At 39.9% G+C, this 17,362-nt stretch overlaps 1 protein-coding gene across 5 annotated transcripts in view; it reads right to left on the reverse strand.

The window, feature by feature from the left end:
* The window catches only part of LOC124802661 (embryonic polarity protein dorsal-like), a 99,363-nt gene that overhangs the window by 70,482 nt on the left and 11,519 nt on the right, over positions 1–17,362 (reverse strand). For all 5 annotated transcript variants that reach the window (XM_047263568.1, XM_047263569.1, XM_047263570.1 and 2 more), the window contains 2 exons: positions 13,159–13,402; positions 9,414–9,557 (listed from right to left, as the gene is read on the reverse strand). In XM_047263568.1, coding sequence (XP_047119524.1) covers positions 9,414–9,557; positions 13,159–13,402 — 388 coding nt within the window. The remainder of the gene's footprint in view (positions 1–9,413; positions 9,558–13,158; positions 13,403–17,362) is intronic.

Here is a 17,362-nt window from a genome sequence, read left to right on the forward strand (position 1 = left end):
GAGGGACAACTAAATGTATTCTTAAAGGATCCATTTGGCTCTATTCGAAAACATGTTAGCAAAGCCAGCTCTTAATTAATAACAAAGTAATGTTCAGTTTCATCAAAAGTACTGTCTGCGCAACTATATTTGTTAATTTCATGATTTAAACAAATAATATGGCTTAACCCTTATAGTAGACGAAACTGTTAAAAAAGACGCAATTTTTCGATGTATGTAGTTAATTGAATGAGTTAAGTTTTAATTGTAATTTCTGTAAATTACACATCAAACAATGAGTAGTTTCAGTGCCTATTATTGTGAGGATATATAAGGGCCCGATTTTTGGTCACAAAACAGTCAGTTCACAGCTGAATTTCAGACAAGAAACCTATAATGCTTAGATCAATAACAATGCATCAACTTAACAATTAAAAAAGTGTAACACAATTAAGCCATGTGTTAAAACAATGACTGTGTCTGTCCCATACATACCTCTTTCTTCTTCAAGAACTGTGAAATGTGTGGTTAGGCTTTTACTGCTCGTAGATGTTCAACAGTAAATTATTGTAGCAGTATGTGGATGTTTGTCTGCAAACTATTAATGAGGCTTTTCAAAAGTTAAACAATAGTGCACTGCCCATATAATTGTGTATTATTGGGGGGGGTTGTGAACAGCAAAAGTAAAGAACTGTGAAATGCAAATGTGCACCTGTTGGCTACATCATCTAAAGTAGTCAGTGTCTGACTTCCACCCCCAATTTTTCAGCTAGTATAGCAACGCAGTACATCGACACCGAGGACCAATAATGAGAAAATAAAGCAGGCGAGCATCACAGGTGCACAGTCCAGAGTCAGTAAAAGTGAATAGCTTATGATTTTGCAGGCATAGTATGGACAAAGATCGTCCACATACACTGACAGAGAGACAGTGGGGGCCCACTGCGTTTACAATACCATTGATGGCAATAGCGAACAGCATTATGCTCACAACCGATCCCTGAGTGACTCCTGTTTCCTGTACATATTGGTTGCTGACAGTCGATCGTATATGGATCCAGGAAAGTCGGATTCTGGGTGCAAATGGGTAAACTACTCTGGAAGCGTAAACTACCCTGGAAGCGTAAACTACCCTGGAAGCGTAAACTACCCTGGAAGTGTAAACTACCCTGGACGCTTAAACTACTCTGGAAGCGTAAACTACTCTGGAAGCGTAAACTACTCTGGAAGCGTAAACTACTCTGGAAGCGCTGGCAGAAGTAGAGCTGTGGGAACAGGTTGAGTAACTCGGCTGGTAGAGCACTTGCCCGTGAAAGGCACAGGTACTGAGTTAGGTATGGCACAAAGTTTTAATCTGCCAGGAAGTTTCACATCAGCGCACACTCTGCTGCAGGGTGAAAACTTCCTTCTGGAAACAACCCCAAGCTGTGGCAAAGCCATGTCTCTACAACATCCTTCCTTCCAGGAGTGCTAGTTCAGCAAGTTTTGCAGGAGAGCTTCTGTGAAATTTGGAAGGTAGAAGACAAGGTACTGGTGGAAGCAGAGGTTCAGGGATGGGTGAGAAGTCTTGCTTGGGTAGCTCAGTTGACAGAGCACCTGCTTGTGAATGGCAAAGATCCTGAGTTCAAATCTCGGTCCGGCACACAATTTTAGTCTGCCAGGAAATTTCAATAATAATATCGCCATGCAATTGAGAGGGAAATTCTCCTTCCCACCAAATACAATTAAATAGCCTATGAATATGTTTCATGCTGTTGACACAAAGATGTTTGAGTATTTGGCTGTGGATTTTGTCGGGTCCAGAGGCCGTATCTCGACACCCTGCCAATGTGCTGCAAAGTTCCCATTCACTAATAGGGATGTTGTATGACAGAGAGCTAGGTGCATGGAAGGACAGCAGGCGTCACTCAATAAGGTGCTTCCAAAACAGGAAAGGAGGATGGTAATTACTGCAAGTGGACACTTCAGCGAAGTGTGCCACAAAACATTCAGCAATTACCATGGGATCAGTGCAGAAGTTACCACTAACAAGGTTGCCAGAAACTGCTGTGGGTGGTGGATGGCCACAAATGTAGCGGAGTTTAGTCCATACTTGGGACGATGGGGTGTGGGATTACACAGATGATACATATTGCTCCCAATACTCTTGCTTCCTTTTCTTTATTAAAAAATCACATTTTTGTCTTGTGTTTCTTGAATGCTGCTAAATTATCCACAGAGGGATAGCACTTGTGCCGTTGGAGCACCATTCAATACTCTCTTGCACTGTGGCTATATCTTCAGACCACTATGGCACGGGCCTGCCAGTCAGCTTTCTGAAGCAACCAATGTGGAGCACGTTACAGATGCATGCGAGTGGAAAGGGAGAGAACTATAGGAAAATGGTCACTGTCACAAAGATCATCACGGATGTGCCACTGAATCAGGGGCAAGATACTCGGGCTGCAGGTTGTGAGATCAACAGTTGAGTATGGTCCGTGAGCTGCACGGAAGTCTGTTGCAGTTCCAATTTTAATTAGGCAGATGTACAATTCCGAAAGGAGGCATTCTATTACTCGGCCTCTGTGAGACATAGTGTCGCCACTCAACAGAAGATTATGGGCATTAAAGAACCCCAATAAGAGGAAGGAGGGAGGTAGCTGTTCCACTAACTCTTAACAGCTTGTGATATTGGAAAGGTCTGTCTGCAGGTAGATAACATTACATATTTTCATCTGAACTGACAAGTAGACACCAACGGCCATGGCCACTAGTGCAGTGGTAAGGGGCACCTGTTCACTGAAAGTATCGCAGTGTATGAGGGTACAGACACCACTGGATGCTCTCAACATTAACACAGTTGGTACACTAGGGTTATTTTCAGAGGAGGGACATGTGTTGCTATAAACCATGTTTCCTGAAGTGCTATGCCAATTAAATGATGGAGTTTGGTCAGATGGCAATAGTAGCCATTACAGTTACACTGAAGGAGAGCTGGAGTCAGGTCTGAGAAAGTAGTCAACGGAAAAGATGGGTGTGATTACTTTGCTACCAGGTCATAGTTCAACTGATTGTGTGATCCATCATCAGTATGCATAGACTTGACCTCTGCAGGTATGGCGATCGGAACACCTGAAGCCTCAGAAAGTAGTTTCTCTCTTTGCTTATCCTTATTATCCTAGTGAGACTTCAATTTCTGTGTACTTTTTCCCATTTTATCTTCCGTGAGCGAATAGGACTGTACTTTTTAGTCAGCATGCAGCCTGTGGCTGCTGGTTCCTGAGAGGGTCACCTTGGCAGGTGTCCTCATCCCTGACAATGTGAGAGGATGGAGTGGGAACCACAATGTTATAGGTGTTGGGGGCGAGGGAGCTGACATTCCCTCCTCCAACTGTAGGGCAGGCACTGGAATAGGACAAGGGCCAGGTGGTGTCAAGAGAGACCTTATCATGTGAGGTATAGGCTGTGACACAATAGTTGCATAATTTGAGACCGTATCAACTGGATGAAGTCTTTCAGTCGGAGGAAGTCTTTCAAATTTTTTCTTTGCATCTTGATAAGACAGGCAGTCAAGCTTTTTATGCTCTTGGATTTTCTTCTCCCCCTTGGACACTGAGCATTGCGGTGAACAGGGAGGTGTAGTTCCAAGCAGTTGAAACTTTGAGGGGGTTTGTCACAAGGGTTGCTCTCATGGGACATCCATCCACATGGCCTACAGAGATCCTCATCAGAACAGTGAGAGGAAAATAAGGTCTGACATCATGCCTATAAATCATGACCCTAAACTCTTCAGGCAAAATGTTGCCTTCAAAGGCAAGGATAAAAGCTCCAGTGTCTACTTTATTATCCTTGGGTCCCCTCTGGATTGGGCAAACCAAATGGACTCCACGCCACACCACATTAGTATGCAGCTCTCCACCAATTTGTAATGTTAGGTCATGATGTAAGATAAAACCATAAATTTTACTGAGCTTGTTATGAGGAGAAATTGAGACTGGTGTGTCTCATATCTTGACAGAGGCTTGAAGTGCCTGTGATTGGTTGGCGCGCAATGTTTTGATCAGCGAACATCCCATTCTCATCTTCCTTATTTCAGCAACCTATCCAAACTGATCTTCGATATTTTTAACCAAAAAGGTGTAATGAAAGATCCACCACCAGCTCAGGAACAAAACAAGAACTCAGCAAACTGTTCACTTCCATTTCTCTTTACCTGGTTCTCATCTTGAGGCATAATCAAAGACGGAAATGCCAGAGGGTTGTAAACTCTGCATCAATATCGCTGCTCCTGGCCATCGTTAAGTTTGATCTTTTTCACTGCGGATATCCACCCTGATGCCACTCACTGGAATTGGACACTCTCCCCATGGGCCACCCAGCAAAGGCAAAGGCATCTGGCACAGTAGCCACTGCCCATAGTCCTTGTACCCCTATATGGATAGGTACCCACTCTTTGGCTGTCACAGCGAGGTTACACCTCAGGCACCGGCAGGGCAATCGCTGCATTGTCAGGGGCTACCACCAAGAGGTACAGGAGAGCAGCACCCCATCATGACGGACTGGGTACTGCGTTGGATTTCAGGTGCAAAGATAGATCGACTTGATTGGTAGGTGTAAAAGATAACAGTGCACAATGGAGAGTTGATGCATCACAGAAAGGCTTCTTTCCCCAAATGGCCTGCACTTCTGTAAAATTTGGAAAGTGGTGGTCAAACCCACAATGGGGATCAGAATGGTAAAAGCCAAAAAAGGTGAGGAAAAAGTGTTTAAAAAAAAAGCGAAAAGAGTGAAAACCTTTAGAAGTCCAAAGAATAGTCAAAATAGCAAGGTAACAACGTGACCAAATAAAAATATTCCTACTAGTCACCTCTAATGACAGCAAGGATGGCTGCGGGTCTATCCTAGTCCCTGACACCACAGGGAGGAGTATTACCAATAAGACATATATCAAAGTATGAGACACTATCCTAATTGTCGGAACTACTAGTTGCTTCCTTGGGGAGGAGGGACAGTTATCGGAAGGTAAAAAAGAAAGGGCAGATGTCTCATACCTCAGATGTCTTATGCTGTGTGGCAAGATCAGAATGATTGCTATATTGTTGGCAATATGAAATTATTGATTCACAAGTTTAATTTCCACTGCCGGCCAGTTTGCTGGACACTGAGTGTTATTTTGTGCAACTATGTCACTGGTACTCGAAAACAGAGGGGATGGGCGGACCATCTACCAAAGGAAGGAGACAGACATAGCCAGCATCCAGAATCAAATTCACTTGTAAGTAGCAGCATGTCACCAACAAGACCTTAAAGTCTACTGAATTATTGACAATATGATTAATGAAGTATGCTGAATAACACAAGCTGGTTGGATACTTGGAAAAATATTTTTTATCATATAATGGAATCCCAGGTCTTAGTTCTGCCACAGTACGAAGTCACATCAAGCGTTTGGTAATTAATAAAAAGGTTTTGATGTAAGGTGGTAAAAAGAGATCCTCCTCCTCCTCCTCCTCCTCATGTAAATGTTTTTGTTTGAAGACTGGATAACACCTTAATATCCGAAAAAGAAAACAAACAACTGTTATGTAAACCACCTACATGTGAGAAAAATATAACAAGCATTTGGAAATACTTGGGTAAACCAGAGTCAAATGGGTGCCAATTTCAGGACTACTAATTCAGTCTATCTAATTAGAAAGGTCACACAACTGTTTTGCATATAACAGACTATCAGGCTCTGAAGAACCATATTATAGAAGACAATTGCCAAAATATACGTTAGAAGGAAAACAACGCCGAACCTGTCTTACATTTATTAATATAAACTTTACTGAAATGTCTATGTGAAAACTGAATGTACTATACAGGATTTTTTACAACTTTCAGAATACGAGAGTACACTCAAATACAAAAACTCTCAAATTTTTAAAGCGTCTTACAGCTGTTCAACATGCCTTAAAGGGATAGATAGATAGATAGGTAGGTAGATAAGAGATCATGAGAGAGAGCTTAGGTGCATTTAGATACCACTGAATAATACGAGAGTCATGCAATGGAAGATCAACATTAAGACGATTATGGATGTCTCAACAAAAGTGAAGTACAGAGCTGTTATATTACAAAATGAAATCATCAATGTATTCTAGTAATTCTGACATAAACCACTGTGGCAGCATATCCATGAAAAAATCAGTAACAGTATTTCCAGCAAACAAAGTACTTCATAGACTTCAAAACAGGGCATAATGCACAAAAGTATACATCAAGGAAATCAAGGATGTGATGCACACACATATGAGGGTTTTAAATGCTTCAAATGAATACAATGTAGTGATGGTAATGTTGTATTTGAAATGAAGCTTCATCCATACCCGTCTCCATCGACATGCAACTGAAAGTCTGTGAAAGGCAAAAACTGAATCTAAAGATCTTTCGTTAATATTTCTTACACATATTATACCTTCTACAAGGAAGATACTTGACAATCCAGTATTCCACAGTGTATAAGCAGCTAATCTTTCAGAATTCGTCATATGAATAATGAACTGTTTTGCCCAAAGGATCTTCTAGCCGATATTGGCATAAAACCACTACAAGTGACTCTCACAAAGCTAACTGAACGACACAAAATGTACTCCGTGTTCTAAAACTATTCATTTCTGTCATTATGATCTGCATCTACATCGCAGAAGGAAATCAGAATCAAAACTTGCTGACTGATATGTAATGTCTGATGCTCTCTTGTGAGTGATGTGGAACCCTTGAAGACAATGGATCCTTATAAACCAAAGTCTATAAATTCAAAAATAAACACTTGATAGGTGTTGAAATGTGTCTTGGTGAGCACAAGATTGAAGAGTTGTGCTTTCCAGAAGGCACATTACCTAAAACAAAATTACACTGAAGAGCCAAAGAAACTGGTATAGGCATGCATATTCAAATACAGATATATGTAAACAGGAACAATTTGGCACTGCGGTTGGTAACACCTATATAAAACAGCAAGTGTCTGGCACAGTTGTTAGATCGGTTACTGCTGCTACAATGGCAGGTTATCAATATTCATTCGAGTTTGAACGTGGTACTATACTTGGCACTCAAGTGATGGGACACAGCATCTCCGATGTAATGATGAAGTGGGGATTTTCCCTTATGACCATTTCACTAGTGTACCATGAATATCAGGAATCCAGTAAAACATTAAATCTCCAACATCACTGCAGACAGAAAAAGACCCTGTGAGAATGGGACTAACAAGACCGAAGAGAATCATTTAACATGACAGAAGTGCAACCCTTTCCCAAATTGCTGCATATTTCAATGCTGGGTTATCAACATGTGTCAGTGTATGAACTGGTCAACGAAATATCATCAATACGGGCTTTCGGAGCTGAAGGCCCACTCGTGTACCCTTGATGACTGCACGACAACAAGCTTTAAGCCTCGCCTGAGCCCGTCAACACCGACATTCGACTGTTGATGACTGGAAACATGTTGCCTGGTCGGATGAATCTCATTTCAAATTGTATTGAGCATATGGACACGTATGGGTATGGAGACAACCTCGTGAATCCATGGACCCTGCATGTCAGCAGGGGACTGTTCAAGCTGGTGGAGGCTCTGTAATGGTGTGGGGTGTGTGCAGTTGGAGTGATATGGAATCCCTGATACGTATAGATATAATTCTGACAGATGACACATAGGTAGGCATCCTGTCTGATCTCCTGCATCGATTCATATCCATTGTGCATTCTAATGGACTTGTGCAGTTCCAGCAGGACAATGTGACATTCCACACGTCCACAATTGCTACAGTGTGGCTCCAGGAACACTACTCTGAGTTTAAACACTTCTGCTGGCTGCCAAAATCCCCAGGCATGAACATTATTGAGCGTATCTGGGATCCCCTGCAACGCACTGTTCAGAAGAAATCTCCAGCCCCTTGTACTTTTAAGGATTTATGGATGGCCCAGCAGGATTCTTGATGTCAATTCTCTCCAGCATTACTTCAGACATTAGCCTTATCTATGCCACATTGTGTTGCAGCACTTCTGCGTGACCCTACATGATGTTAGGGAGGTGTACCAGTTGGTGTATTTCATTCGTCTAGAAAGGAAAACTGGTTCCCTGTATGGCTCCATAAGCATCCTAATCTCTCGTCTTACTGTCGTTATTTCTACATTAGATATACAAGGATACACAATCTTTCTCAAACACTGTTTCTTTGAATTCATGCAAAAGGGTTTCACGAGAACTACATAAAAACTGTCATTTATTATGGACTGCTTGTTAAGGGCTTTGAATATTTAAATATGAATAATCTTTACTATACTGCTTCAGTAACTTTTATTTTTATTTTAAAAACCTCTACGTGTAGTGAAGTCTACATGTCTGCCATTACTCACTTTCCAATGGCACAACATTACATTAATGTTGGAAAGTGCATAGTGACAAATGAGTAGATTTCATTATGGCAATATAAAGCAATTGCATTCACCCAGATGACCAGGCAAGGCAATGCATGATCTCCCTGACACAGCACTGTCTGTCACACAGACAAACCATGTATATCACAAACATATTCAACCAAGTAAAAATACCGTGCAAGTTATGTCATAAAACTGCAGTGATTACCTGAAAAAGTGGAGGCTTTCAACTGGTTTTCCATGTGAGGGAAAGCTACATTTCTTTCAAACAAAGAATTACGTATTTTACTTTACAAAACTTTCCATTTTATTATGAAAAACTTCCATGAAATCTTTTTAAATCTATAACCAATATGTGAAAATAAAATCCAGGACACCCACTGAAACTGCCTTCTTAATAAGGCAAAACACTTCTGGATGCATAAATAAAATTTTAAAAAAATTGATGTGTAGTATGCAAAAGGCAATTTTTTTGTAAACTACAACAATTTATATACAGCTGCTGCAAAAAATGGCCATCACAAGAAACTTAAAATACTGCAATCCACCTGAAGATGATGGCATGACCACTGAATTGCATAGTGATGTTTAAAATAAAAATAAATGCAACTGAAGCAGTATAACAATAACTGTCTGAGAACTTCAGCATCTCTTTCAAGAATTCCCATTTAAAGTTCCCCGGACATTTCTGTTACACTTTAATATAGGTTGTATTGACCTGGTACAATTCTAGCAGTGTGAGTCTGCATTTGTTTGATTACTGTGGCACCCATTTCATCATTTAGGTAGTTCTGCTTCATTACAATTAATAACGACCCCTGCAGCTTAAATATCATTACAGTTACATCAGTCTCAACTGAACAGGGGCTAAGTTCTGTCAAATATATACTGATGCAGAGATGTAAACAATAATAAGTAAATAAAAATAACGAATTATTCAGAAAAAAGAATTTAAGAATTCCTGATATCTTACAAACTGTCTCACACTGAAAACAAAATAAGAAACCATATCTTAATCCAGAAACTTACTTTTATCATAAATTGGGTCTGAGACAACTGGTGGCAGCTGAAAGGTGAACTTCCCACGTTCACTGCCTTCTAGGAACACTTGGAAGCATAATCGGACAGCATTAAGATCTATGCTTGTTGGTTGACTTCTATGTGCAAATCCCGCTGTAAGTAAATATATGCATTAATTAACAAATAAATGTGTTAATTAACAGAACAAAATCTCTGTAAAATGTTAGTTGAAAGAGCACAAGTTACCTAATATGCTTTAATGAATGTCATTTTTTATGTAATAATATTGACTGAAGCTGCACAATACGAATATTTATTCACAGTCTTGTCTTACTAGTGGTCACCTTCAACAACAAAACAACTGACAGTATGGTCCACTTTATGGGAAATTGATGATGCATAGCAATATTGCAAGGTTGAAAAATAACTTAAAAACCGGAGTTTTTTTTCTGTTTTACAAGAATCCATATCTGCCATATCAAGGCAGACTGCAAAATTTGGCCTTCCTGTCACATGCAACAAATCTTGATACTTCTACCAAACCACTGAAAGAACTCACTAAATAGTATAAGCACTGAGCCACCGTCAGGCAGTCAGAGAAGAAGGGAAACTTTACTACCTTTTGGACAAATCCTTTAACGAGCTATTGTACGTGAGTTTTCATTCTATTTGGTGTGCCATAATAACTCCACCTTCCTACTATTCAATGACTGTGTCCTTTACTTCTATATTATTTATGTCCTGCCATGACTTTCCTTACATCACTGAAATAAAACACGTACAAATGCACGATAAAACTGATGCATTTGGGAATAAACTGATATTGTGTGATGGCCAGGAAAAGAAGAAAAGCAAGTAAACGATTATGACAGTGAAACTTCCTGGCCGATTAAAACTGTGTGCCGACCAAGACTCAGGACCATTGTTTTTCACAGGCAACTGCTCTACCAATTGAGGTAGCCAGGCACAACCCACAACCCGCCCTCACAGCTTTATTTCTGCCAGAGTCTCAGGTAATGGCAGAAGACAAGCTGTGATGATGGGTCCTAAGTCGTGCTTAGGTAGCTCAGTTGGTAGAACACTTGCCTGTGAAAGGCAAAGATCTTGAGTTAAAGAGTCTCAATCTGACATGCAGTTTTAATCTTCTGGATGTTTCAGTTGCTGACATTTCACACAGATGGGAAATGGAAGAAAAAAATTGCTATTTAACATGAGGCAGTGAAGTAGACTTATCAATACTTCTAGTGTGTAATCAATATAATGGAAGGAAACATTCCACGTGGGAAAAATTATATATAAAAACAAAGATGAGGTGACTTACCGAACAAAAGTGCTGGCAGGTCGATAGACACACAAACAAACACAAACATACACACAAAATTCAAGCTTTCGCAACAAACTGTTGCCTCATCAGGAAAGAGGGAAGGAGAGGGGAAGACGAAAGGAAGTGGGTTTTAAGGGAGAGGGTAAGGAGTCATTCCAATCCTGGGAGCGGAAAGACTTACCTTAGGGGGAAAAAAGGACAGGTATACACTCGCACACACGCACATATCCATCCACACATACAGACACAAGCAGACCTGTCCATTCGCATGAATGGACACAGGCAGACAGTGTTTGTTGGTAATGAGGATCACCCTGTGGCTAAACATGCCTTGGTGCACAGCCAGCACATCTTGGCTCAGTGTTACACCGTCCGGGTTATCTGGATACTTCCCACCAACACCAACCTATCTGAACTCCGGAGATGGGAACTTGCCCTTCAGTATATCCTCTCTTCTCGTCATCCGCCAGGCCTCAATCTCCGCTAATTTCAAGTTGCCGCCACTCATACCTCACCTGTCTTTCAACAACTTCTTTGCCTCTACACTTCTGACCAGCAACAAACTGTCCATTCGCATGAATGGACACAGGCAGACAGTGTTTGTTGGTAATGAGGATCACCCTGTGGCTAAACATGCCTTGGTGCACAGCCAGCACATCTTGGCTCAGTGTTACACCGTCCGGGTTATCTGGATACTTCCCACGAACACCAACCTATCCGAACTCCGGAGATGGGAACTTGCCCTTCAGTATATCCTCTCTTCTCGTCATCCGCCAGGCCTCAATCTCCGCTAATTTCAAGTTGCCGCCACTCATACCTCACCTGTCTTTCAACAACTTCTTTGCCTCTACACTTCTGCCTCGACTGACATCTCTGCCCAAACTCTTTGTCTTTAAATATGTCTGCTTGTGTCTGTATGTGTGGATGGATATGTGCGTGTGTGCGAGTGTATACCTGTCCTTTTTTCCCCCTAAGGTAAGTCTTTCCGCTCCCGGGATTGGAATGACTCCTTACCCTCTCCCTTAAAACCCACTTCCTTTCGTCTTCCCCTCTCCTTCCCTCTTTCCTGATGAGGCAACAGTTTGTTGCGAAAGCTTGAATTTTGTGTGTATGTTTGTGTTTGTTTGTGTGTCTATCGACCTGCCAGCGCTTTTGTTCGGTAAGTCACCTCATCTTTGCTTCTAGTGTGTAAGATTTTTACAGTAACAGATGCAAGAAATGCATCTTTGTAACATTAAAAAAGCAATACAGGACTCCAAAGAGTACAATATATTTGTAATTAAAGGTTTTCATTTTTTATACGTGTATAACGATTCCCTGTTTAGCTCTGTGGTGTAGTAAGCCAAGAGTCACTGACTAATTACAAATAAAAGTCAATAAGAGTGTCTAGTGAGAGTATACAATTGTAAAACTGTACTATAGTAAAAGAGACTTATGACCAGAAGACTTTCTGTGGCTTGTTGGGAGAGGGAGGGGGGGGTTGTATGTTTGAAATGAACATACATATACATGAATGGAATACAATTTCTGCTGGGCTAAATTTTATGCATTTGCATTTGACAGATGATTGTTACACCCTATGCTTCCTGTTGCGGCATGGAAGTAATTGGATATGATTGCCAGCAATATTCTGGGAACTGAACTGCATTTCCATCCAGTTTTCTTAATGGCATTATTTTTTAAAATAATGTTCCAGAAATTATTTCACTGATGGCCAAGAAGAAATACCAATGGGGAAATCTGATGAGGCATTTAGGAATGTAAACGGTCTATAAGAAACAAAGCAACTTTTATGTGAGGCAAACACACAATGTAAATTTCTGTATGACATATAGATGTAGATATGAACAGGAAACCTACTAATTCTAAACAGGAAACAAACTGTGAATTTAAACCTATGTGGAGGACAAAACTGGGTGAACATGTGAATGCACTTTGTAAAGAAAATTCAACATGTGCTAAGCCCATTGAACATAGCATAATTGTGTAATATTTTAAGGCAAGGTAAAACAGTCTCAATTAACACTATACCACTTCACTCAGTCTTAAGCTGATACAATGGTGTGTCATCAGAAACAGGTGGTGCATCCATAGTTTTTGAAAGGAAGAAAGATGAAAGATGAAGAAAAAAAATAAAAAAGAAAGCAAGATGGATGAAATCTTACTGGAAATGATAGTTCACTGTTTTAATTATGCCCCTCTCCCCCAAGAAGCAGCTGAAACTCACAACTACCCAGGTTGCAAGAATATTATCATCACTGCTAAGCCATAATTATCTCTAAAGATAAGACAGAAATGGACGCCAATTTTTTATTTTCTGCCATTCTGGAGAAATGATGAGTTTCTCGCTAGTTATTTAACACTTCAAGCCTATTTACAAAAGTTATTATTAAAACTGAAGATAGATCTGAGAATGTCTGCGAAACTTACTGCGAAAAGGATCCACACGAATCTCTTCCCTAGTTTTGAGAGCTTCGTCAATATCCTTCTTCTTGACACACTGGATGCCTAGGTTGGAGAAAGAGGCAGTCATGTTGTCAGGTGATATCTCCACTGTGCACACACCTCGCTTGCAGCCTTCCTTGCCAACCAAATTGTGAGGATGTGGGCGGTATGGAGGATCCTTTGTCACACAGGACACTACCACAACAGCACGACCCTTGTATCCCTCCACCTTGAAAACAAAGAACATCAGTCAGCTGGAATACCAAGTTTGACAGCATGCTTTGACAAGACATACAGTAAAATTAATCTCATCACACCAAGAACAGATGGTTCACAAAGATCAGAAGATGCTATGACAAAATAGCAGAAACTTGATAGGAATCTCTCATGTGGAAACAATGTCCTATCACAACTCTCTTGTGTATTTTGGGGAGTCAACACACTATTCATTCTTGTAATATATCAAGCATATTTCCCACATCTCACCAAGAATACTTTTAAAGTTATGGTGTTGATCAAAAAAATTTTGAGACTGGTCTTATTACAGGTGAATAAGTGACATCAATGCAGTAAATATGGTGGCAGCTGGAACTAACAACTGTAAACATCAGATGTGCATTCGACCAGTCAGTTGTGAGCAACATGCGATCACACTGTGTCAACATTGCCGGGTCACAAATTGCAAAGGAAACAACATATTAAAATGAAGTGTTCAAGACATTTTCCACAATGTTTTGAAGAAGAGAAAATTGTGTGCAGTGTTTGTACTGCACACCTTGACAACTGAACAAAAACAATGACTGTGGACATGGATAATTCTTTTATAATGACAAAGTGAAGAAATTCACATGAAGGATCAACACTTTGAAGACAAAACTGACATTTAAGTCAATGTGAAGTGCTAGTTGAACAACATCCCGGCGAAGGACTTTTCTGTCAGTTTCACATGGTTGCATACCATTCTGTGTGTGTACTCAAGTGGAGCAAGACTGTGTAGAACATCTGAAGCATTAAAACTACCATCTCAACTTTTCTATATTTTTTTTATTAATTCAAGTCTCAAATTTTTTTGGACTATGGGGTTTGTGACTAAGTTTTCAGAAACTCATTTATTATATTATTTTCTTTTGTTCAGTATGCCATAAGATGTGAAATTATAATGGAAATGACAATGACAACAACAATAAAAGAAAAAGTTGGAAGAAGACAACGAAACAGTAGTGCAGGAAGTAGAAGAAAAAATATGTCAAAAAAGGGGAGAAAGAATCTGGATGTGACTGAATACTGCTCCACTGTTTGGTATAAAGAAAAAACTACCCAAGTATACTGCGGAGAAGCTATACCAATGTTAACTGTAAATGCTTCAAACTGCTCTTTGTGGGACTGTGGTGTGTGTGTGTGTGTGTGTGTGTGTGTGTGTGTGTGTGTGTGTGTGTGTGTAGATTGTACCTGACAAGTAGGACTGAAATAAGATTCCACGGACGGAAGATTGCGCAGAGATATAGCTGGGGACACTGAAAGTATGAGCTCTGGAATTAATTATGGAAGAATGCTAAGTATTCAAAAAATAAGTTGAAATTTTAAGGAGTTTACCAAATAAAACTGTTAGAAAAGGTACAAAATGCTAGTCTAGTTGCATCCATATTAAAAGAGCATAAATGGTTATGTTCATAATGTAGATAAGAAAAATTCCTTGCAACTGAATCATTATTTTGTTTCTAACAAAACATGTTTCACATACTCATACTAGACATCATCAGTGGTACCCAGTTTTCTATTCTTTTCCTGTATCCATGGGTTCCTCTGCATACACTACATGCACACACTATACATGTTTCCAATTGACTGTAGTTCACATTTATACAATTCACTATACCTAACTCTTCCAGTTGCATTCTGAGCAAGATCACATTCAGTGTGCACATGGACAGATTTTTATGATATTCCCACTTTCTCCTGTATTAATTATATTATACAAGTATTTTCCTGCCTAAATGAACAGTAAGATACACTAGTTTCAGATTGATTGGTTATTTGTGCAGGGATAAACTCTGCTGTAAAGCAAATACATGTGGAGCTTAGAGGGCTCCTTCAGAAGGATGCAAAAATCTTAAATCTTATGTGACTGCCCCAAGGCACTGTACCCGGACCCAGTTGCAGGATGCCTGTGTAATAGCTTCGAATACCCAAACTATATTCAGTCAGCGTTTGAGAATGTGAACACTTACTGATTTGCAACAACTTTTAAACACAATTCTACACTTATTCTTTAACTTCTTCTCCCATGTGTGCTTATAATCAAATATTTACTCATCTGTAAAATAATCAGAAGTCTGACACTGTTTTATAGATGTGACTTCCCATTTTTTTAAAAGAATCAGGGGTTGTTGCTGTATCAGAAGTTGCTATAGAAAGATGGGGAATTCTTGTCATGGCCTACACCTGAATAAGAGAGATCATTGCAAATTAGCAGATCTTTTAACAGAAAATATTCGGGGACCAGCAGCACATAAAGGCAAATCCCAATGGTTATTTGGGTCAGGTGACACACTGACATTAGGTCAAATTCAGAAATCAGAAAGACAGCATTAAGATATTAAATTTAGAGATATTCCTTGTTCATCTTATAATAAAAGAGGCAAAAGTGAAATCAACTTCCTTCATCAGGAAAGAAACTGATGTTACTTGTCTGCCTGAATGCCACACAACCACAGAGATACAAAATTTTAAAGTAAGTTGTTATAAATGTGAATGTTTGCTTTCCTGGCGTATACAGCTGGCGAAGAGTTCTCGGGCTTCCAGCCGGGTGGCGGTGCCTTCAAACTGCGACGTTTCGATGAGTGACATGCTTGTCATCTTCTGGTGAAGGGCCACGGGTTTGCGGATGCCGGTCCCTTTATACCTGCGGTGTGCCCCCCACCACCTGGCTGCGGGAGGCTGCATACAGAGGAGACGGCAGGCGGGGTGGAGGGGGAAGTGGGTGCGCCGTTCGTGTCTCTGTCAGAGCATTCCAGTCACGTCCCGTGAGCTGGACGGTTCTTGGTGCGTTCCAGGCGTATTGCAGCTAATGCTGGATTCCAGGCCGCGCTCAGTTAAGCCAGAAGATGACGAGTATGTCACTCATCAAAACGTCGCAGTTTGAAGACACAGCCACCCGGCTGGAAGCCCAAGAACTCTTCGCCAGCAAGTTGTTAACTTAGCTGCATATTCATGAAGAGCCAAGATGAATAAAGGAGTCATCACATCCATAAAAAAATTTATATAAATACAAAAAATGTAAGAAATAAATAAATTCTGTTTTGACCAGGATATGGAAGCAAGTGCTTGTGAGTTACTACTAGAAAATGTAATATTTGTGGTTGTTATAGTATACAGGTCTCTGCCGGCTGAAAATTGTCTTGAAAAAATTTGGTGAATTATTGTGATCTTTGTAAGACAGAATGAAGGAATTACTAATTTGTGGTGTTAATGTAAATTTCTCGAAGCAATCTGACAGGAAAAATGATCTAGAGATCCTTCTAGCCACTTATAATTTGGTATCAGTCATGTCTATCAATCAATAAATGGATTCTCATATCACAATACTGAATGTAACAATGCCCGTCATTAAGAAAACCTTGGGTCACTATAGGTATCAGAGTAATTTCACAACAAAAAAAGACTTGTACAAAATGGCCACAACAAGTAGTGACCCAGAAACACTTTCTTATTATAAACAGCACTGTAACATATTTAAAAAAAAGTTGTAAAAAAATCAAGGAGCATGCACATCTTGTCTGACATTGACAGATCAGTTAATAAAATAAAATCAACATGTAATACTGTGAAAACAGAGACAGACAAAAAAGTCATAAAATATGATATTATTTCTGTTAAAGAGAATGGGAGCATTGTGAAAGACAGTTCACGTGTAGAAGATATTTTTCGTAACTACTTTCTAAAAATATGTGAGAAATTTGGGACAAATAGTCGAAAAGAGAAATCAAAGCACTAAATTGAAGAAGCAATACAGAGGATATTTAGTGAATAGACAATTCATCTGACATACCCATCTGAAATAGGGAAGATCATCATAACTCTAAAATGGGACGGATAATATCTCCAAAAGACACTAAAAAGTTGTGGCCCTTATATGTAATGTTCTTGTCATGTAACGCATCATTAACACAATTTGTTTTCCCAGCAAGAT

This window comes from Schistocerca piceifrons, chromosome 6 (genome assembly GCF_021461385.2).
Source record: "Schistocerca piceifrons isolate TAMUIC-IGC-003096 chromosome 6, iqSchPice1.1, whole genome shotgun sequence".
Taxonomy (NCBI): Eukaryota; Metazoa; Arthropoda; class Insecta; order Orthoptera; family Acrididae; genus Schistocerca; species Schistocerca piceifrons.